At 43.0% G+C, this 22480-nt stretch overlaps 1 protein-coding gene across 2 annotated transcripts in view; it reads right to left on the bottom strand.

Annotated features, from left to right (window-relative positions):
- Positions 1–1059: 1059 nt before the first annotated feature.
- The window catches only part of LOC132832882 (carcinoembryonic antigen-related cell adhesion molecule 1-like), a 69886-nt gene continuing 48465 nt past the window's right edge, over positions 1060–22480 (bottom strand). For both annotated transcript variants that reach the window (XM_060851084.1, XM_060851085.1), the window contains exon 5: positions 1060–2073. In XM_060851084.1, coding sequence (XP_060707067.1) covers positions 2049–2073 — 25 coding nt within the window. In that variant the 3' untranslated portion in view covers positions 1060–2048. The remainder of the gene's footprint in view (positions 2074–22480) is intronic.

Here is a 22480-nt window from a genome sequence, read left to right as displayed (position 1 = left end):
GTTACTAGAATTGGGGAGTGCTAAGCCTGTGTGGTGTCTGAGCACAGAGGCAATTCTGAGGCACTGACTTGAATTTCAGTATGAATTTTGATGCATCGGGAAATGTATGCGGACGTGTTCAATTAGAGCTTCCACTATAAGTACTTTCCTTCAGTACGTGTTAAAACTGGCGTAATTAGATGCCATGTTAAAAAGGATTCCACAGAGTAAATGCAGAGAACCTACTTCTTGTTGCAGGGAAATCATAAAGAAGGAGGCAATATCTTAAAATTATAGCCACATGAATTAGAAAAGCAATCGCGATGTCTTTTCATATGGATAGATCAGTGAAAAATCATGAATTATCCTCCCCCTAGAAAGGATATGGATGCTGGGTTTTGGGGGGGGTTTGATTACACTGTTGAAGTTTTTAAGAATAGTACATACAAGATTCTGAATGAATGGGCTTGATTGCATAAATATATCTGTTTCTACTGGTTGGCAAGTCAGGAAAAAAAACAACATAGGCCTAAGTCTATGATATGGCAAAGGGGGTTGGGCTTACTTTATCACTGCATCCATTTAAGACTGGGTTTACACAAACCTTTTGTCCTTCAGGGAATTGAGGAATGTGGGGGTAGTGTCCTCACCTCTGAGCCCGGAGTGCCAGAGTTCAAGACCCACCTACGGCCAAGATTTAGAATAACATCCCTGAACAGGTTGACAAGAAAATATATCTTAGATGCTGTTCTATCCTTTTAAGGAGATTTTTGGTAGGGAAATGGAACCAAGGAGTTAAACTACAGATCAGCTGTGATGCAGCTGAATGATGGAACAGATCTCATGGTTTGAATAGGTTCCTCCTTTTCCACATGTCACGATCTTAAATTTCAAAATAAGGAATGTTGGACATTTCAAATGAAAGAAAGTAGATAATGCTGCAAGTGTTCAGTCAGTCAGATAGCATCTGTGAACAGAAACAGAGGTAAAATGTCTGACCTGGTAACAACTTGTTGAGACGGAAACCGAATGGTCTCGTCTCCACGTGTTCGTTGGAAGGAGAGATCAAACCGGCTAGAGTTTGGAGCAAAAACACCGTTTATTACAGAATCAAGACTGGCAAACTATACAACAAATTCAAAAGCATGCAAATTCATTGGAGAAGGCGTTCTGTCTTTCCCTTCGGATCTGGTGCAGTTATACTTCGCGCTTCCTCAAGTTCCCGGTCAGTTTTCCCTCGTTCGGTTCTCTCATTGGTTGGTTCACCTGTCTGTGAAGGGATTAGTGTCTCTATTGGCTGCCCCGAGATACCTGTCCAGCTCCTGCTGCGCTGAACAATGGGCAGACATCCTGGGTTCAGCAGTTTCCGATCTTGTAAATTAAAAGTTTATTGTTTGGAAGGGTTTCCTCATTGCCATGAGTCTGGCTGTCTGGGCGCTCACAATAGTTCTCCATAGCTGAATATACAGGTATTATCATTTAACACAGGACCCGAATGAGTTTGACGTCAGCGGAGGCATTAGCAAGTACTTTATCAATCAAGTGTAGTATCGGTGCGATTTACACTATCCGATAGTTACCGGTTTCCTTTATTAACAATGAGAGTGTAACAGGATGATCTGAAACTGACGGACATGTTCTAATCCCCCAGGAATGTGGCCCCAGGCAGACAGTCCTGCAGTGGCTGGGTTTACTTTACATGGCTGTGTTTTAGCTGGTATCTGATAGTGTCTGCTTTAATAATGGTGCTCCCCTCCCTAGCCCCAATGTAGGTACCCCGATAGCAGATTATCCCCAACAAACTTGAATGAAATAACCAGCAAATGAAACCCCAACATTATTTCTCTCTTTGCACTGAAGCTGTACAACATGTTGACTGCATTGAGATATAGTTCCATTGTGGAAACTTTAGAATGATTGATGTAATATCACGAGCTCCTCAGGCAAGTCTAAAACAAAGTTGTAAGAAACCTCTGCATTCTCTGCTGTAAAAGGCGCGGATTCTTCTGTTCCTCTTACGCTGAAGAGAATCGTATTTCAGCTTTCTCAGCGCACCCAGTAGTGATGGTTCACTTCTCAAGAAACTTCTGTAATCTGTTGGTGAGAAACCAGCATTCTGAGAGTTACTGTTGTATCCCATTTCACATGAAGAGCCTAGCTCCCAAGGCTTTGTCAGCTTAACAATTATTTATACACTGGACAGAAGGGAGAATAAAATGAGAGAAGAATTCAGCTCCCCTGTGAGGTCCCACTCTGCGGTAAGGGTGTCTCTTACTTCTCTGATAGACCGTCTGATGCAGAAGGAAACATTGTCAGTTGCCAATAAACAAAGCCTCCCAGCATGTCAGCTCAAGTTCACCAACATAAATCAACTTGGTTTCAGTTCAGAGTCGAGAGTGTGGTGCTGGAAAAGCCCAGCAGGTTCGGCAGCATTTGAGGAGCAGGAGAGTTGACATTTCAGGCATGAGGAACCTGATGAAGGACTGCTCCTGCTCCTCGAATGCTGCCTGAACTGCTGTGCTTTTCCAGCACCACACTCTCCACTCTAATCTCCAGCATCTGCACTCCTCACTTTCTTTTATTTGGATTCAGTTCAGCTCACTTTAGGAACTAAACGTCTTAGTTCCACTCTCGCAGTGGAAACATTTGCATCCCCTGTTCTCTGATCTCAATAGTTCTTCCTCAGGACTGAGATAAGGAGGAACTTTTTCAGCCAGAGGGTGGTTAATCGGTGGAACTCATTGGCACAGAGGGCTGTGGAGACCGAGTCACTGAGTGTCTTTGAGACAGCAATTTAGATAGGTCCCTGATTCATAAGGGGATCAAGGGTTATGGGGACAGAAGGCAAGAGAATGGGGTCAAGAAATACATTAGCCATGATCAAATGGTGCAGCAGACCCGACGGGCTGAATGGCCTAATTCTGCTCTGTTATCTGCTGGGTCAGATAATATTCTGATTGTTGTTAATGTAGCATCACAGAAACACTCCAGCCCAGAAAAAGGAACATTTAAGCCATTCAGATTTAGTCCTGCAATTAATTGTTCATAACTTCAAATTGAAAAGTTTACATCCCTTTGCATATTTTAAAAAAAATTATCTTCAGGGCTCTTTTTTCCATCAGCCCATTTTTATCCCCTTCTCTTCATGTCTCTTTCCATGCCTGGTTTGAGTCAAATTAATCCCTCTCCAACATTCCTCTGGACCTCTTACGCTTTTTGACAAAGTCCGAGCTTATCACCGTGAGGTCGAGCGAATTTTCTGACTGATCTTACCCAAATTTTGCTCATGAAATACCCAGCCTGCTCCTTTGCTGTTCCTGACATCCAATTTCTGCCCCATCTTACTGTGCGCCAATTCCAGATTAACGTGCTGTTCTACTCAAAGACAGGCACCACTTGCGTCAGTGCAGTCTCTCAACAGGCCAACAAAGAGGAGGACTAGCAGAGGAGCTCTTGCCAGCACTCTCTGCTGCCTGGTCTGAGATCATCATCAAGTCAGTGCCATCTCCAGGGTGCAGACGTCACCATCCACTAAAGTCCTTGCTGTCTCTCAGCACTGTTACCAGCTCACATTTCTGTCAAATTACGGTGCAAATAACATTCAAACTGAAAGGTTCAACAAAGAGCCTAATTATTCTCACATGCAGCAAGATGCAGCCTTTCAGGAAGATGTTGGCTAATAATATAATTGACGTCAATTCATAAAGAGCATTAACCAGTTGTTTTGACGTAAAGGACAAATGACAACGTCTTATAATCTCCTCAGTTATGGGGAAGAAAATGGCTTACATATGTATATGCAACAATCGTTCCAACTTAGAGACAAATATATAAAACTGCCCTCGTAAAACCACCATTCTGAGCCTTGACTTTTGTCTTTTTCAAGTAGATTAAAAACCAGGCCTTGAGAAGATTACAGGGCATTGTAACTCACCACATCACCCATATCTCAGCCTATTACCCTCATGGGCGGCAAGGTGGCACAGTGGTTAGCACTGCTACCTCACAGCACCAGATACCCGGGTTCTGTGTGGAGTCTCCCCGTGTCTGCATGGGTTTTCTCCAGGTGCTCTGGTTTCCTCCCACAGTCCAAAAATGTGCAGGTTAGGTGAATTGGCCATGCTAAATTGCCTGTAGTGTTAGGTGTAGGGGAATGGGTCTGGGTGGGAGGGTCGTTGTGGATATATTAGGCCAAAGGGCCTGTTTCTACTCTGTAAGTAATCTAATCTAATATTATTCCACTGATGTAACCACATTGAACAGAGTTGGATTTAGTTGAGCCAGCACTGACAGACTTAACAGTTACTTGCCATTCTTTATGTGTGTCAGATAAGAGGTTCTTGTGGGAATGAAAGAGATTCACAGTTGGTGTGTTGCCTCCCAGGTACCAGGGTTTGTGATGTCTCTGAGCATGTTTTTGGGATTCTTGAGGGGGAGCAGCCCCAAGTCATGGTCCACGCAGGCACTAACAACATAGGTAGGAAGAAAAGTGGGGATCTAAGGCAGAAATTCAGGGAGCTAGAGTGGAAGCTTACAGCTAGAACAAAGAGAGTCGTTATCTCTGGTTTGTTGCATGTACCACGTGCTAGTGAAGCGAGGAACAGGGTGAGAGCGGAGCTGAACACGTGGCTGCAGGGTTGGTGCAAGAGGGAGGGTTTTGGATTCTTGGATAATTGGGGCTCTTTCTGGGGAAGGTGGTACCTCAACCAACAACATGGTCTTCATCTGAACCAGAGGGGTACCAATATCCTGGGGGGAAAATTTGCCAATGCTTTTGGTGGGGGGGGGGTGTTTAAACTAATGCAGCAGGGGGATGGGAACCTGAATTGTAGTTCCAGTGTACAGGAGGTTTAGGGTGGTGAGGTCAGGGATAGGTTTACAAGGTCGCAAGAAGGCACCAGCAGTCAGGATGTTGGTTTGAAATGTGTGTACGTCAATACCAGGAGCATCCGGAATAAGGTAGGTGAAGTGGCAGCATTGGTTGGAACCTGGGATTTCGATGTTGTAGCCTTTTCAGAGGCATGGCTAGAGGAAGGACAGGAATGGCTGTTGCAGATTCTGGGATTTAGATGTTTCAGTAAGAACAAGAGAAGGGGGTGTGGCATTGTTAATCCAGGGTAGTATTACAGCAGCTGAGAGAACACTTGAGGACTCATCCACTGAGGTAGTTTGGGTTGAGGTTAGAAACAGAAAAGAAGAGGTCATCCTGTTGGGAGGTTTCTATAGGCCTCCAAATTGTTCCAGGGATGCAGAGGAAAGGACAGCAAAGATGATTCTCGATAGGAGTGAGAGTAACAGAGTAATTGTTATGGGGAACTTTAACTTCCTCAATATTGACTGGGAATACTATAGTTCAAGTACGCAACACCAGGTTATAGTCCAACAGGTTTAATTGGAAGCACTAGCTTTCGGAGCGATGCTCCTTCATCAGGTGATAGTGGAGGGCTCGATCGTAACATAGAATTTATAGCAAAAATTTGCAGTGTGATGTAACTGAAATTATACGTTGAAAAATTGATTGTTTGTTAATCCTTTCATCTGTTAGAATACAGTGATAGTTTCACTTCTTTCATGTGTAAATCACAAAACCTTTTTTTAATAAAAAAAGTTTTAATAAAAAATAAAATAAACCTGTTGGACTATAACCTGGTGTTGTGTGATTTTTAACTTTGTACACCCCAGTCTAACACCAGCATCTCCAAATCATAGTTCAAGCAGTTTAGATGGGTCAGTTTTTGTTTAATGTGCACAGGAGGGTTTTCTGACATAATATGAAGACAGGCCAACAAAGGGCGATGCCATATTAGATTTGATACTGGGGAATGAACCCAGCCAGGTGTTACATTTGGAGGTAGGTGAGCACTTTGGCGATAGTGACCACAATTTGGTTATGGGCAGGGATAGGTGTATACCGCAGAGAAAGAGAAAGAACTGGAGGAAAGGCAATTATAATGTGATTAGACAAGATTTAGGATGCATAGATGGGGATGGAAATTGCAGGAAATGGGTACAATTGAAATGTGGAGCTTATTCAAGGAACAGCTACTGTGGGTATATGCCGATCAGGCAGGGATGTAGTTGTCAAGAGAGGGAGCCATGGTTTACTGAAGAAGTTAAAGCTCTTGTCAGGAAGAAGAAGAAGGCTTATGTAAGGATGAAGCATGAAGGCTCAGTTAGGGGGCTTGAGAGTTATAAGTTAGCCAGAAAAGAGAGGGCTAAGATGAGCCTGGAGGGGACATGAAAAGTTAGTGGAGTGGGAAGTGATATGTGAAATTTGAGGACATAGGTGAAGTGTTTAATAAATAGTTTTCGTTAGTATTCACATCGGAAAAGGGCAATGTTAGTGAGAATACAGAGATACAGGCTCCTAGATTACATGGGATTGTGGTCGACAAAGAGGATACCAAACGCCTTCTTCACTATCCTATCTACCTGCGACTCCACTTTCAAGGAGCTATGAACCTGCACACCAAGGTCTCTTTGTTCAGCAACACTCCCTAGGACTTTACCATTAAGTGTATAAGTAAAAAGTGAGGTCTGCAGATGCTGGAGATCACAGCTGAAAATGTGTTGCTGGTTAAAGCACAGCAGGTCAGGCAGTATCCAAGGAACAGGAATTTCGACGTTTTGGGCCAGAGCATTTCCTGATGAAGGGCTCTGGCCCGAAATGTCGAATTTCCTGTTCCTTGGATGCTGCCTGACCTGCTGTGCTTTAACCAGCAACACATTTTCAGCATTAAGTGTATAAGTCCTGCTAAAATTTGCTTTCCCAAAATGCAGCACCTCACATTTATCTGAATTAAACTCCATCTGCCACTTCTCAGCCCATTGGCCCATCTGGTCCACATCCTGTTGTAATCTGAGGTAACCCTCTTCGCTGTCCACTACACCTCCAATTTTGGTGTCATCTGCAAACTTACTCACTGTACCTCTTATGCTCACATCCAAATCATTTATGTGAATGACAAAAAGTAGAGGTCCCAGCACCGATCCTTGTGGCACTCCACTGGTTACAGGCCTCCAGTCTGAAAAACAACCCTCCATCATCACCCTCTGTCTTCTACCTTTGAGCCAGTTCTGTATCTAAATGGCTAGAAAACCCTGTATTCCATGAGATCTAACCTTGCTAATCAGTCTCCCATGGGGAACCTTGTTGAACGCCTTACTGAAGTCCATATAGATCACATTTACTGCTCTGCCCTTGTCAATCTTCTTTGTTACTTCTTCAAAAAACTCAATCAAGTTTGTGAGACATGATTTCCCACGCACAAAACCATGTTGACTATCCCGAATCAGTCCTTTCCTTTCCAAATCATTTACATTCTGTCCCTCAGGATTCCCTCCAACAACTTGCCCACCACCGAGGTCAGGCTCACCAGTCTATAGTTCCCTGGCTAGTCTTTACCAGTGGCACCACGTTTGCCAACCTCCAGTTTTCTGGCACCTCACCTGTGAATATCAATGATACAAGTATCTCAGCAAGAGGCCCAGCAATCACTGCTCTAGCTTCATACAGAGTTCTCGGGTACACCTGATCAGGTCCCTGGGGATTTATCCACATTTAATTGTTTCAAGACATCCAGCACTTCCTCCTCTGTAATCTGGACATTTTGCAAGATGTCACCATCTATTTCTCTACAGTCTTTATCTTCTATATCCTTTTCCACAGTAAATACTGATGCAAAATATTCATTTAGTATCTCCCCCATTTTCTGTGGCTCCACACAAAGGCCACCTTGCTGATCTTTGAGGGGCCCAATTCTCTCCCTAGTTATCCTTTTGTCCTTAATATATTTGTAAAAACCCTTTGGATTCTCCTTAATTCTATTTGCCAAAGCTATCTCATGTCCCCGTTTTGCCCTCCTGATTTCCCTCTTAAGTATACTCCCACTTCCTTTATACTCTTCTAAGGATTCACTCGATCTATCCTATCTACACCTGACATATGCTTCCTTCTTTTTCCTAACCAAACCCTCAATTTCTTTAGTAATCCAGCATTCCCTGTACCTACTAGCCTTCCCTTTCACCCCGACAGGAATATACTTTCTCTGGATTCTTGTTATCTCATTTCTGAAGGTTTCCCATTTTCCAGCCGCCCCTTTACCTGCAAACATCTTCCTCCAATCAGTTTTCAAAAGTTCTTGCCTAATACTGCCAAAATTGGCCTTTCCCCAATTTAGAACTTCATCTTTTAGATCTGGTCTATCCTTTTCCATCACTATTTTAAAACGAATAGAATTATGGTCGCTGGCCCCGAAGTGCTCCCCCACTGACACCTCAGTCACCTTCCCTGCCTTATTTCCCAAGAGTAGGTCAAGTTTTGCACCTTCTCTAGGTACATCCACATAGTGAATCAGAAAATGCTGGGCTGAGAAGTGGCAAATGAAGTTTAATGTGGAAAAGTGTGAGGTCGTTCACTTTGGAAGAAGTAACAGGAATGCAGAATACTGGGCTAATGGTAAAATTCTTGGCAGTGTAGATGAACAGAGAGATCTCAGTGTCCAGGTACATAAATTCCTAAATGTTGCCAACCTGCTTGACAGGGTTATTAAGAAGCCATATGGTGTGTAGGTGTTTCTTGATAGATGGGTTGAGTTTCAGAGGCACGAGGCCATGCTTCAGCTGTACAAGACCGCACCTGGAGTATTGCGTACAGTTCTGGTCACCGCATTATAGGAAGTGGAAGCTTTGGAATGGGTTCAGACAAGATTTACTAGGATGTTACCTGGTATGGAGGGAAGGTCTTATGAGGAAAGCTGAGGGACTGAGGCTGTTTTCTTTGGAGAGAAGAAGATTGAGAGGTGACTTAATCGAGTTGAATAAGATAATTAGAGGGTTAGATCGAGTGGACAGAGTGGACAGTGAGAGCCTTTTTCCTCGGATGGTGAAGGCTACACAAGGGAACATAGCTTTAAATTGAGGGGTGATAGATTTAGGACAGATATCAGGTAGTTTTTTTAGTCAGAGAGAAGCAGAGGTGTAGAACAGCTTGCCTGCAACACTAGTAAACTCGCCGATGTTAAGGGCATTTAAATGGGCATTGGATATACATATGGATAATAATGGAACGGTGTAGGTTAGATGGGCATCGGATTAATTTTACAGGTCAGAGCAACATCAAAGGCCGAAGGGCCTCTATGTTCTCTGTTCTGTTCAATGACAACTACTCTCTGGTCTTCTTTCTGAAGGACAATGAAAGATTAAATACAGACTTCCTCTCTGTTTCTACTTTTCCTTAAATGTCATTTGACTAATTCAAAACTGATTTACGAAAGCTGATCTTCTCCCTCCGATAGACATGATGTCAAAGAAAGAATCAAAGAGGTTTCAGACATCTCAAGGCATCTCAAAAGGGTTTTTACAAACAACATTGAGCCTTTGAAATGCTCTCTTATGTGAGAGTCAATTATCTCACAGTCTCATCCTTGAAAGACCATTCTGTTCCAATGCTTGTTCCATGATAACTGTGTTCCTGGACATGGAGCAGAACCCCTTAGCTGCTCTTCAAAATGATGCTCCATGTTGGTCAATTGCTAGCATAGATAGAAACCAACAGTCTAGTCTCATCCAATAGTCAGACAGTGCAGCCTTCCCTCAGTACTGCAAAAAAGTGTCAGCCTAGGTAAAGCTCAGCTCTTTGGAGTGTAATTTGAACAGAGGAGTTTCTGTCTCAAAGGCCAAAGTATCACCCAATGAAGAACATGGTGCAGTAGTGAACCACGGAGTTTCGTGAAAACTCAGATGGCTATCCTGTGAGCATTTGGGCCCACAACAGAATGAGCCTCTAAGTCTGAGAGTCAACTATTAAATTGCAATCCAGCAATTCCCAACAAATAAGAAAGGGATGATCACCTTATTGGGATTGTATTATAGACCCCCTAATAGTCAGAGGGAAATTGAGAAACAGATTTGTAAGGAAATCTCAGCTATCAGTAAGAATAATAGGGTGGTAATAATATGGTAGGTAATTTTAACTTTCCAAACATAGACTGGGACTGCCATAGTGTTAAGGGTTTAGATGGAGAAGAATTTGTTAAGTGTGTACAAAATGATTTTCTGATTCAGTATGTGGATGTACCGACTAGAGAAGGTGCAAAACTTGGCCTACTCTTGGGAAATAAGGCAGGGCAGGTGACTGAGGTGTCAGTGGGGGAGCACTTTGGGGCCAGCAACCATAATTCTATTTGTTTTAAAATAGTGATGGAAAAGGATAGACCAGATTTAAAAGTTGAAAGTCTAAATTAGGGGAAGGCTGCTTTTGATGGTATTAGGCAAGAATTTTCAAAAGCTGATTGGGGGCAGATGTTCGCAGGTAGAAGGACGGCTGGAAAATGGGAAGTCTTCAGTAATGAGATTACGAGAGTCCAAAGACAGTATATTCCTGTTAGGGTGAAAGGAAAGGCTGGTAGGTGTAGGAATGCTGGATGACTAAAGAAATTGAGGGTTTGGTTAAGAAAAAGAAGGAAGCATATGTTAGGTATAGACAAAATAGATCAAATGAAGTATAAAGGAAGTACTTAAGGGGGAAATCAGGACGGCAAAAAGGGGCCATGACATAGCTTTGGCAAATAGAGTTAAAGAGAATCCAAAGGGTTTTTATAAATACATTAAGGACAAAAAGGTAATTAGGGAGAGAATAGGGCCCCTCAAAGATCAGCAAGGCAGCATTTGTGTGGAACTGCAGGAGATGGCGGAGATACTAAATGAGTATTTTGCATCAGTGTATACTGTGGAAAAGGACATGAAACGCATAGAATGTAGGGAAATAGATGGTGATATCTTGAAAATATCCAAAAATCCAGAGGAGGAAGTTCTGGATGTCTTGAATCTGATAAAAGTGGATAAATCCCCAGGACCTAGAACTCTGTGGGAAGCGATTGCGGGGCCCCTTGCTGAGACATTTGTAAGATTGATAGTTACAGGTGAGTTGCCAGAAGGTTGGCTAACATGGTGACAGGAGAACATGCAAACTCCACACAGACAATTGCCAGAGGCTGGACTTGAACCTGGGCCCTTGGTGCTGTGAGGTAGCAGTGCTAACTGCAGTGCCACTGTGCCACAGATTAGCCATGGAAAATGCAGGGGACATGGCTGGAATGCTGCATGGAGGGCTGGTGCAAGATTGATGGGCCAAATGGCATCTTCCAGCGCTGTAGGGATTATATGACACTAAGGTGACTCAATCAAGACAGTCAGATCCTGAGAACAAAGACAAGTATTTGGTAATAGAAGACTTTTTGAATGGATTGGTTTCATTTTACTGGAAGATAGAAATTGGATCACAGGGTGGGTGTAGTCATCAGTTTGATATGTTCAATTAGTCTCATACATCACAAGGTACAGCACACATAAAGTCCTTTCGGAGCATTTTCAGATTAAATTTAGTATACTCAGCAAGTTTGGAAACAAAGTAAAGTCTCGATGAGACTTCTGACATGAAATCTTACTCCAAATGTTTGATGGCTGTGTTGTTTCACGAGTGAGGTCTGGGACTGTCTGCTATGAATATGAAAAGCTTTACAGACAGCAGGCAAGGGATCTCAACATGTCAGTTGAATAAGCTGGGCAGTCAGTTCCTTGAGGACAATGACTAGGACTCAGGACATAGTTCGGCTTTAATCTGGCTGTTGCCATTTCATTAGAAGAGAGGAGTGGGTCACAGAGGGAAGGATATGTTGGTAAATTGATTTAATGCTCATCTTTATCGAAGTTCTTCAACACAGAAAAACTCACAGCAGCATTTCAGATCAAATTTCACCCAAAGGCACCGGCAGCTTTGTAGCTTTGGCCAATCTCATGTCTCTTTTGACAGCATGCTTGAAATACGAGCTCTGGCTGTCTCGCTGGTGTCTTGGCACATGCTTCCTCCTCGTATGGAATAGTCATCTTTCATTCTTTGCTCTTGCCCAAGCCAGCCGAGCAATTCTTGCTTAATTAATTAGCAATACACCGAAATCACTGTTTCATTGGTTACTTCATTTGGACCAGCACTACTTAAAGGAATAGGGCTTAGTCTTTGTAACCTCTTGTAACTGATGGCTCTGGCATCACTTGGTGAATCGTGTTGCACCACTTCCAAGACCATAACCTCTTGCAACACCTCTTCCTAAGTTCCCCAGCTGGGACCAAACCAGAGCCCTACACAGCTGTAGCTTAACATTCAGTCCTTTGTACTTCTCCCCTCTTTAAATGAAGAACAATGTTTTGGTAATAAATGCTGGTCTAGCTAATGATGCCTGCAGACTCTATGATTGAATAGCTTTAAAATATTTGGTAGTCTTTTAAGTTCAGCTTTGTCATCACACAGTAACCTTGAATGCTTTTTTTGCTGTACTTAGAAACCTAAGTCTCTCAGCTCACTTTCACAATCTAGCATTTTGACATTTTGAAACAATTTTGAAGTAACTTCACAGAGGCCAGTATCCCGTCACCAAATTACTCTTTATTCACACACGCAAACGACTTGACACTGGTCTGGCTTCCTCGCAGCCAGCTCTCAGAGTGAACAGAATCTCTGTCACTCATCTTTATATGTATCAGCAAGGGCTCCCTGATTGGACCAGAGTAACAGCCCCAAGCAGAGAACACATATTCAGTGAGGCCCATCTGGCTGACCTCGCTCTAATCACTGCAACTTTGACTGCACTTCCTCAGTTTCAATGTGAGTGATCTCACACCACCCATTTTGGTCCCCATCTATTAAACATCAGCTCTCTCATTTAATCAACCGATGACTTTGTGAAAATCTTTGCTTGCATCTACACTATTTCCTGTGTAACCTCTCCTTGTGCCATCAACAAACTTGGATCTAGATCATAAAATCCCCCTACAGTGTGGAAACGGGCCCTTTGGCCCAAGTTCACACTGACCCTCCTAAGAGTAACCCACTCATCTGCATTTAACCCCTGACCAATGCCCCCTGAACACTGTGGACAATTTAGCATGGCTAATTCACCTAACCTGACACAGCTTTGGATTGTGGGAGAAAACCCACACAGATACAGGGAGAATGTGCAAACTCCACACAGGCAGTTACCTGACGCTGGAATCGAACCACGGTCACTGGCACTGTGAGGCAGCAGTGCTAACCACTGAGACACAGTGCCACTCTAAATCACTCTTCTTGTAGATAGGTCATGTCAAGATAAAGTGAAAAGTGGAGTGTACCAACAGATCCCATGGGTATTGCCAGTGGCCTGCCAACTTGAGTACCCATTATTATTAGTTTCTGAATCCTGCTTCCTATCTAATTCTTGACCCAGTGGACTGCCTCTTTTGTGAGAACACATGTCTACTTCTCTTCCAGGCAACTTCTTTGCTCTCTGGAATGAACGCTGGACTTTAAGGTGTTCCCTATGGTTACCAGACCAGTTGTAACTAGAAACAGGTTAACCTGTCTCCTGCTTTCATAGTTAGTATTCACACCAACATCAAAACCAACACCCTTGTTATAAGTCCTGGGGTTTGTAATATGTTTGGCAAAGAGCAGGGCTATTTGTCCAGCAGCAGAGTGCAACAATGTTATTGAATCTAATGGACGGGCAAGCAATGAAATGTAAAAAGTCTAATCAAACCAATTATCATGTACTGGCAAGCACCACAAACTGACTTTAAAAAACTACCACCGCAAATACAGAGACTAGCGTACAGAACTGCTATTTGTAGTCTCACATCCTCAGAATGTTGCAATGCACATCATGAACTATATCAGTACTTCCGAACTTCATCACACTATAGGGAAATATGTCAACCAACTTTCACAGTGACAACTTCCCTGTTTGTCTTTTGACTAAGCTCCATGTGATCTTGACACAGGAGAACACAGAGCCTCAGCTAAACTTCCCATTCAATGAAAATTACTTGTGAAAATGCTGCACTTTCTCAGTATTCAGGGTTGAAATTTACCAAATGTCCTTATGCAACATCTTCCAAACTTACAAGCACTTCCATCTAGAAGGTCAATGGCAGCAGATACATAGGAACACCATCACCTCCAAGTTCCCATTCAAGACACACACCATCCTGACTTGGAAATGTATTACTGTTTCTTCAATGTCACTGGGTCAAAATCCTGGAACTGCCCAGAATGGCATTGTGGGTCTACTTATAGCTTATGGACTGTGGTGGTTCAAGAAGGCAGCTCACCACCACCTTCTCAAGAGCAACTGGGCACGGACAATAAATGCTGGCCCAGCCAGTGATGCCAATATCCCATGAGTGGAAAAGAATGTACAGCCTGGATTACATGTCAAATCCTTGGAGGTGGTGCCTGAACTGGGCATTTTATTTGTTTCTTTACAGCTGGGTGTAAAATGTATTCTATTTGGGAAATGAGAAGCAACTTGTGCCTGGTTTTATGACTTAGCCTTCGTGTTTCCCCAGAACAAACCAAATTGGGTCAGTTAAAAAAATTCCTGTTGAAGTTAATACGACAAAATCTAGCTATGCAGGTAGGTTTACTGTAAACAGACTCTCTACATGTTTGTGTACATGTAAACCTGTGTGCCCCCATTGGAAACAGAATGTCTAAGGGTAGCACTAAAGAGGGTGGTTCATTTAGTACCAGTAGTCACATGGCAGTTTAGTGAATAGATATATAATCCTCTTTGTTGTGAGTTGTTTAGAGTGATATCTCTCCATATTTCACATGAGAGAGCTAGACAATGCAGCAGATGTGATAAGATAAAAGGAAAGCACTGAGTGGGTTCAGTATCTGAAAGAATTACAGGGTAACCTTGATTATCCGAATTTCAGATTATCCGAATTTCAGATTATCTGAACAAGATCTCAAGGTCCCGAAGCTTGGGTAAACTGTATTAAACGAACATTCGATTATCCGAACAAAATACTCCCCCACCCGTGTCATTTGGATAGTCGAGGTTCCTCTGTACATGAAGACAAACACATTTTCCATGTATGGGTTGTGATCATGAGAATTATGCTGCAAATAGTGACTCTGGTCCAGTTGTTGTTGAATGGAGAAAACATGGCCGACGGCTCACAGCTGTTGAAGAAAGACATATTTGACAACACTTTTCTCCTCTCACACACTCATTCTTGGACGAATCACAAGAATGCCAAATGCCAAACCAATATTTATACAGCATCTGATGCTGGGTCTGTAGGCTGTAAGTTCCAACGACAAAGATCACGACAAACAACATACCGTTTTGATTGTTCACAACAAGCAAGGTACATACTGTACCAAACCAGGCTGCACTTGCAAGATGCACAACAAAAGTGTTCAAAATGAGATGTGATTCTGAAAATTGGGCAATTGCGAGATGTCCCCGAGAGGATGAAGAATTACACCAAATTAGGATTGACAGCCAGGCTCTCAATGTGGCTTAGACTGGAAGCTATATATTAAAACACAGGACCCCGTTCTGTGCAGACAGAAAGAACATATCCAGACACCACAGCTGTTTCAACTTTAAACAGGTGGTAGCTATTTGCTGGTGTGTTTCTCAGAGCAATACCCTGACCAGAGACAGCCTGCCCGGCTTACAATGGAAACAAAGCTTGGCGGTTAACATTCGATCAGCATCAGCGCGTGTATTTTCCATGTGTCAGAATCCACTTTCCAACCAATCAGCATTCTTCTTCTCTCATTCTGTCTAAATGATTAGATTACTTACAATATGAAAACAGGCCCTTCGGCCCAACAAGTCCACACCGACCCTCCAAACAGCAACCCACCCAGACCCATTCCCCTTCACCTCACACTACGAGCAATTTAGCTTGGCCAATTCACCTAACCTGAACATTTTTGGACTGTGGGAGGAAACCGGAGCACCCAGAGAAAACCCCCACAGACACGGGGAGAATGTGCAGACTCCACACAGACAGTTGCCTGAGGCAAGAATTGAACCCGGGTCTCTGGTGCTATGAAGCGACAGTGCTAACCACTGTGCCACCGTGCCACCCAATGTTGGTTTTCTCTTTGAATTGGTGTTTCGTGATTGATGCTAATGAGTGAAAGACGTAAGACTTGACAAAATATCTCTTATTCAGCAATATTCAATTTCTATATTGCCTGACATCCATTATTGATTCTTTAGGTCAGACTGGGTCCTGTCAGAAACTTCTCCAGCATACTGAGGCTGCTTCACTTCAGAACAGCAATTTGCATCTGAGTTAAATGGGGATTTGTTCAGTTATAGGATCCTCCTGGTACCTCATTGTATGCAAATATAATCTTGCACAAGTGGTTTGTTTGCTTAGATAGCATCAAGCTCCAATGTTTGCTTGGTTCCTTGATATGCTACTGTACTGTGTTTGTGACGATACATAAAGATGGTTTTATGAATAACGTATACTTTTGAAATTAAAAAATAGCCCTGTAACTGGCTCCCACAGGCACAGACTTTGAGGCAAAAGGAGGAATATGACAGTCACTGTCCCAAGCACTGTCCATATCTGTGTCTCTCAGTGATTAGTACAGCATAATTATAGAGTCATAGAGTCATAGAGATGTACAGCATGGAAACAGACCCTTCAGTCCAACACTCCATGCCGACCAGATATCCCAATCCAACCTAGTCCCACCTGCCAGCACCCGGCCCATATCCCTCCAAACCCATCCTATTCATATACCTATCCAAATGACTCTGAAATGTTGCAGTTGTACCAGCCTCCATCATTTCTTCTGGCAGCTCATTCCATATATGTACCACCCTCTGTGTGAAAAAGTTGCCCCTTAGGTCTCTTTTATATCTTTTCCATGTCACCCCAAAGCTATACCCTTGAGTTCTGGACTCCCCACCCCAGGGAAAAGACATTGTCTATTTACCCTAAACATGCCCCTCATGATTTTATAAACCTCTATAAGGTCACCCCTCAGCCTCTGATGCTCCAGGGAAAACAGCCCCAGCTTGTTCAGCCTCTCACTGTAGCTCAGATCCTCCAACCCTGGCAGCATCCTTGTAAATCTTTTCTAAACACTTTCAAGTTTCACAACATCTTTCCGATAGGGAGGAGACCAGAATTGTACGCAATATTCCAACATTGGCCTAACCAATGCCCTGTACAGCTGCAACATGACTTCCCAACTCCTGTATTCAATACTCTGACCAATAAAGGAAAGCATACCAAACGCTTTCTTCACTATCCTAGATACCTGCGATTCCACTTTCAAGGAGCTATGAACCTGCACTCCAGGGTCTCTTTATTCAGCAACACTCCCTAGGACCTTACCCTTAAGTGTATAAGTCCTGCTAAAATTTGCTTTCCCAAAATGCAGCACCTCACATTTATCTGAATTAAACTCCATCTGCCACTTCTCAACCCATTGGCCCATCTGGTCCAGATCCTGTTGTAATCTGAGGTAACCCTCTTCGCTGTCTACTACACCTCCAATTTTGGTGCCATCTGTAAACTTAATAACTGTACCTCTTATGTTCACATCCAAACCATTTATGTAAATGACAAAAAGTAGAGGACCCAACACTGATCCTTGTGGCACTCCACTGGTCACAGGCCTCCAATCTGAAAAACAACCCTCCACCACCACCCCCTGACTTCTACCTTTGAGCCAGTTCTGTATCCAAATGGCTAGTTCTCTCTGTATTCCATGAGATCTAACCTTGCTAATCATGTCTCCCATGGGGAACCTTGTTGAACGCCTTACTGAAGTCCATATAGATCACATCTACTGCTCTGCCCTCATCAATTTTCTTTGTTACTTCTTCAAAAAACTCAATCAGGTTTGTGAGACATGACTTCCCATGCACAAAGCCATGTTGACTATCCCAAATCAGTCCTAGCCTTTCCAAATACTGTCCCTCAGGATTCCCTCCAACAACTTCCCCACCACCGAGGTCAGGCACACCGGTCTATAGTTCCCTGGCTTGTCTTTACTGCCCTTCTTAAACAGTGGCACCACGTTTGCCAACCTCCAGTCTTCCGGCACCTCACCTGTGACTATCAATGATACAAATATCTCAGCAAGAGGCCTAGCAATCACTTCTCTAGCTTCCCACAGAGCTCTCGGGTACACCTGATCAGGTCCTGGGGATTTATCCGCCTTTAACCATTTCAAGACATCCAGCACTTCCTCCTCTGTAATCTGGACATTTTGCAAGATGTCACCATCTAGTTCCCTACAGTCTTTATCTTCCATATCCTTTTCCACAGTAAATACTGATGCAAAATATTCATTTAGTATCTCCCCCATTTTCTGTGGCTCCACACAAAGGCCGCCTTGCTGATCTTTGAGGGGCCCTATTCTCTCCCTAGTTACCCTTTTGTCCTTAATATATTTGTAAAAACCCTTTGGATTCTCCTTAATTCTATTAGCCAAAGCTATTTCATGTCCCCGTTTTGCTCTCCTGATTTCCCTCTTAAGTATACTCCCACTTCCTTTATACTCTTCTAAGGATTCACTCGATCTATCCTGTCTATACCTGACATATGCTTTTTCTTAACAAAACTCTCAATTTCTTTAGTCATCCAGCATTCCCTATACCTACCAACCTTCCCTTTCACCCTGACAGGAATATACTTTCTCTGGATTCTTGTTATCTCATTTCTGAAGGTTTCCCATTTTCCAGCCGCCCCTTTACCTGCGAACATCTTCCTCCAATCAGCTTTCAAAAGTTCTTGCCTAATACTGCCAAAATTGGCCTTTCTCCAATTTAGAATTTCAACTTTTGGATCTGGTCTATCCTTTTCCATCACTATTTTAAAACAAATAGAATTATGGTCGCTGGCCCCAAAGTGCTCCCCCACTGACACCTCAGTCACCTTCCCTGCCTTATTTTCCAAGAGTAGGTCAAGTTTTGCACCTTCTCTAGTAGGTACATCCACATACTGAATCAGAAAATTGTCTTGTACGCATTTAAGAAATTCCTCTCCATCTAAACCTTTAACACTATGGCAGTCCCAGTCGATGTTTGGAAAGTTAAAATCCCCTATCATAACTACCCTATTATTCTTACAGATAGCTGAGATCTCCTTACAAATATATTTCTCAATTTCCTTCTGACTACTGGGGGGTCTATAATACAATCCCAATAAGGTGATCATCCCTTTCTTATTTCTCAGATCCACCTAAACAACTTCCCTAGATGTATTTCCAGGAATATCCTCCCTCAGCACAGCTGTGATGCTACCCCTTATCAAAAATGTCACTCCCCCTCCTCTCTTGCCTCCCTTTCTATCCTTCCTCTAGCATTTGTATCCTGGAACATTAAGCTGCCAGTCCCCCATCCCAGAGCCATGTTTCCTTAATTGCTATGTTATCCCAGTCCCATGCTCCTAACCATGCCCTGGAGTTCATCTGCCTTCCCTGTTAGGCCCCTTGCAGTGAAATAAATGCAGTTTAGTTTATTAGTCCTACCTTGTCTCTGCCTGCCCTGACTGTTTGACTCTCTTCTGTTCTCAGCTGTACCCATCTCAGATCGATCTCTTTCCTCACTAACTCCCTGGGTCCCACACCCACCTCCACCTTACTAGTTTAAATCCTCCCAAGCAGTTCTAGCAAATTTCCTGCCAGAATATTAGTCCCCTTCCAATTTAGGTGCAATCTGTCCCTCTTGTACAGGTCACTTCTACCCCAAAAGAGATTCCAATGATCCAAATATGTGAAACCTTCTCCCATACATCAGCTCCTCAGCCATGCATTCATCTGCTCTATCCTCCTATTCCTGCCCTCACTAGCTCGTAGCACTGGGAGTAATCCAGATATTACTACCCTTGAGGACCTCCTTTTTAAATTTCTGCCTAATTCTCTGTAATCTCCCTTCAGAGTCTCAACCTTTTCCCTTCCAATGTCATTGGTTTCAATGTGGACAATGACCTCTTGCTGGCCCCTCTCCCCCGTGAGAATATTCTGCACCCTCGCTGAGACATCCTTGATCCTGTCACCAGGGAAACAGCACACCATTCTGCTTTTTCTCTGCTGGCCTCAGAAACGTCTGTCTGTACCTCTGACAACAAAATCCTCTATCACAATTGATCGCTTGGAAGCCGACGTACCCCTCGTTGCATTAGAGCCAGTCTCAATACCAGAAACTTGGTTGTTCGTGCTATGTTCCCCTGAGAATCTATCACCCCCTACATTTTCCAAAACAGCATACCTGTTTGAAATGGGTATATCCACAAAAGACTCCTGCACTAGCTGCCTACCTCTCTTATCCTTCCTGGAGTTCACCCATCTATGTGACTGTATCTGAGACTTTCCCCCCTTCCTATAATTGCCATCCATCACATAATGTTGCTGTTGCAAATTCCTCATCATTTCTATCTGTCTCTCCAACCGATCCACTCGATCTGATAAGATTCCCATCCAACAGCATTTATGGCAGATATAATCCGCAGTAACCCTTAAGCCCTCTTTAAACTCCTACATCTGACAAGACCCCAGAATTCATTAAATCAGAGGAGGCTGAGACATAACCTTGTCGAGCTTTATAAAATCATGAGGGACATGAATAGGGTGAATAGCCAAGGTCCTTTTCCCCAGGGTAAGGGAGTCTAAAACTAGAGGGCACAGGTTTAAGGTGAGTAGGTGAAATTTAAAAGTGACCTAAGCGGCAACATTTTCCCACAGACGGTGTATGGAACCAGCTGCCAGATGAAGGGGTACCATTACAACTTTTGAAAGGAATTTGGATGGGTACACGGATAGGAAAGATTTAAAAGGACGTGTGCCAAACACAGGCAAACGAGACTAGTTCAGTTTCGGAAAGGGATTCTATGAAACCTCGTTGATATGGACGAGTTGGGCCGAAGGGCTGTTTCCATGTTGTATGATTCTACGGCTTTTCTGCAAAACAAAATTCAGTGACTGCGAATGCTATAATGTCAGTTCATAGAAGTGTTACGGTGCAGAACGAGACCATTTGGCCCATCTTGATTGCTCTAGCTCTTGAATTGAGCACATTACCTTCTGCCAGTTTCCAGCTTTCTCCCCATACCCTTGCACATTATCTCCATTTAAATAACCATTCAATGCCCCTTTAACAGAAACATAGAAGTGGGCAGTAGACCATTTAGCTCTCTCAGCCTATTCTGCCATCCAGCATATCAGAGCTGATTACCCAATTCAGTAGCTTGTTCCTGCTTTCTCCCTGTAACCTTTGATCCTTTTTAGCCCTAAGAAGCACAGAATCATAAAATCATGCTGCTATTCAGCCCATCACATTTGTACCAACAAAAAAAAACTACTCCAAAGTTACACTATATCTCAATCTTTTCTCAAAATATTTAATGTTGTGCTCTCGACCACTTTCTGTGGCAGAGAATTCCATAAGCTCACCACTCTCTGGGTGAACATATTTTTCCTCATTTCTATCCTAAATGGCCTACTCCAAATCCTCAGATGGTGATCCCTGGTTTTAAACTCCCATCATGAAAATCCTTCCTGTATCTACCCTGCCTGATCAATCCCACCTAGATGTTTCCCAATAACTTAACTTCAAGTTAAATGTAAATAGATTCTTATGACTTAGAACTTCCCAGAGTTTGTGTCTATGAGAATGTTTCATTGTGATCGGTTGTTACAGATGACATTTTTAATTCTTGCACAGGAATGATGTGGGTATTGCTGGTAATTATTCCCTCTGCCTTTAATTGTCCTGGAATTGAGTGGCTGTTTCACCAGGCAGTTAAGAGTCAACCACATTGCAGTGGGTCTAGACTCTGGCGAAGGCCAGGCTGAGTATGATGGCAATAAAGGAACACCATGAACAAGACAGGATTTTCTGTCAACGAAATTCTGGTCTCCCTCCTATCAGCAGGATGTTGTGAAACTTGAAAAGGTTCAGAAAAGATTTACAAGAATGTTGCCAGGGTTGGAGGATTTGTGCATCTAGGGAGAGGCTAAATAGGCTCGGGTTGTTTTCCCTGGAGCGTTGGAAACTGAGGGGTGACCTTATAGAGGTGTATAAAATCATGAGGGGGGCATGGATAGTGTAAATAGAAAAAGTCTTTTCCCTGGGATTGGGGAGTCCAGAACTACAGGGCATAGGTTTAGGGTGAGAGGGGAAAGATAGAAAAGAGACCTAAGGGGCAACATTTTCACGCAGAGGATGATGCGTGTACGGAATGAACTGCTAGAGGAATTGGTGGAGGCTGGTACAATTACAACATTTAAAAGGCATCTGGATGGGTACGTGAATAGGAAGAGTTTGGAGGGATATAGGGCAAGTGCTGGCAAATGGGACTAGATTAGGTTAGGCTATCTGGTCAGCATGGACGAGTTGGACTGAGCGGTCTGTTTCCGTGCTGTACTTCTCTTTGACTCTATGACTCTATGGTCATGTTAGAATTCTATAGGTTTCTATGAGATCCCCTAATTCATATAAACTCCAAAGCATTTGATTTGATTTATTATCATCACACATGCTGAGGTGCAAAAGATTAGTTAGAAACATGTCAGTATATGTTACGGAAAATAAGCCCTTAAGGAAGGCATAATTACAGAGTGTAATGTACATTTCATTGCTCTGCATTATAATTTTACTGATATCATAAACTTCAAAAAGATATTATTTTATAC

The sequence above is a fragment of the Hemiscyllium ocellatum genome, chromosome 35 (assembly GCF_020745735.1).
Source record: "Hemiscyllium ocellatum isolate sHemOce1 chromosome 35, sHemOce1.pat.X.cur, whole genome shotgun sequence".
Lineage (NCBI taxonomy): Eukaryota > Metazoa > Chordata > Chondrichthyes > Orectolobiformes > Hemiscylliidae > Hemiscyllium > Hemiscyllium ocellatum.
The sequence above is the reverse complement of the archived record's forward strand: the minus strand, read 5'-3'. Positions and strand labels throughout refer to the sequence as shown.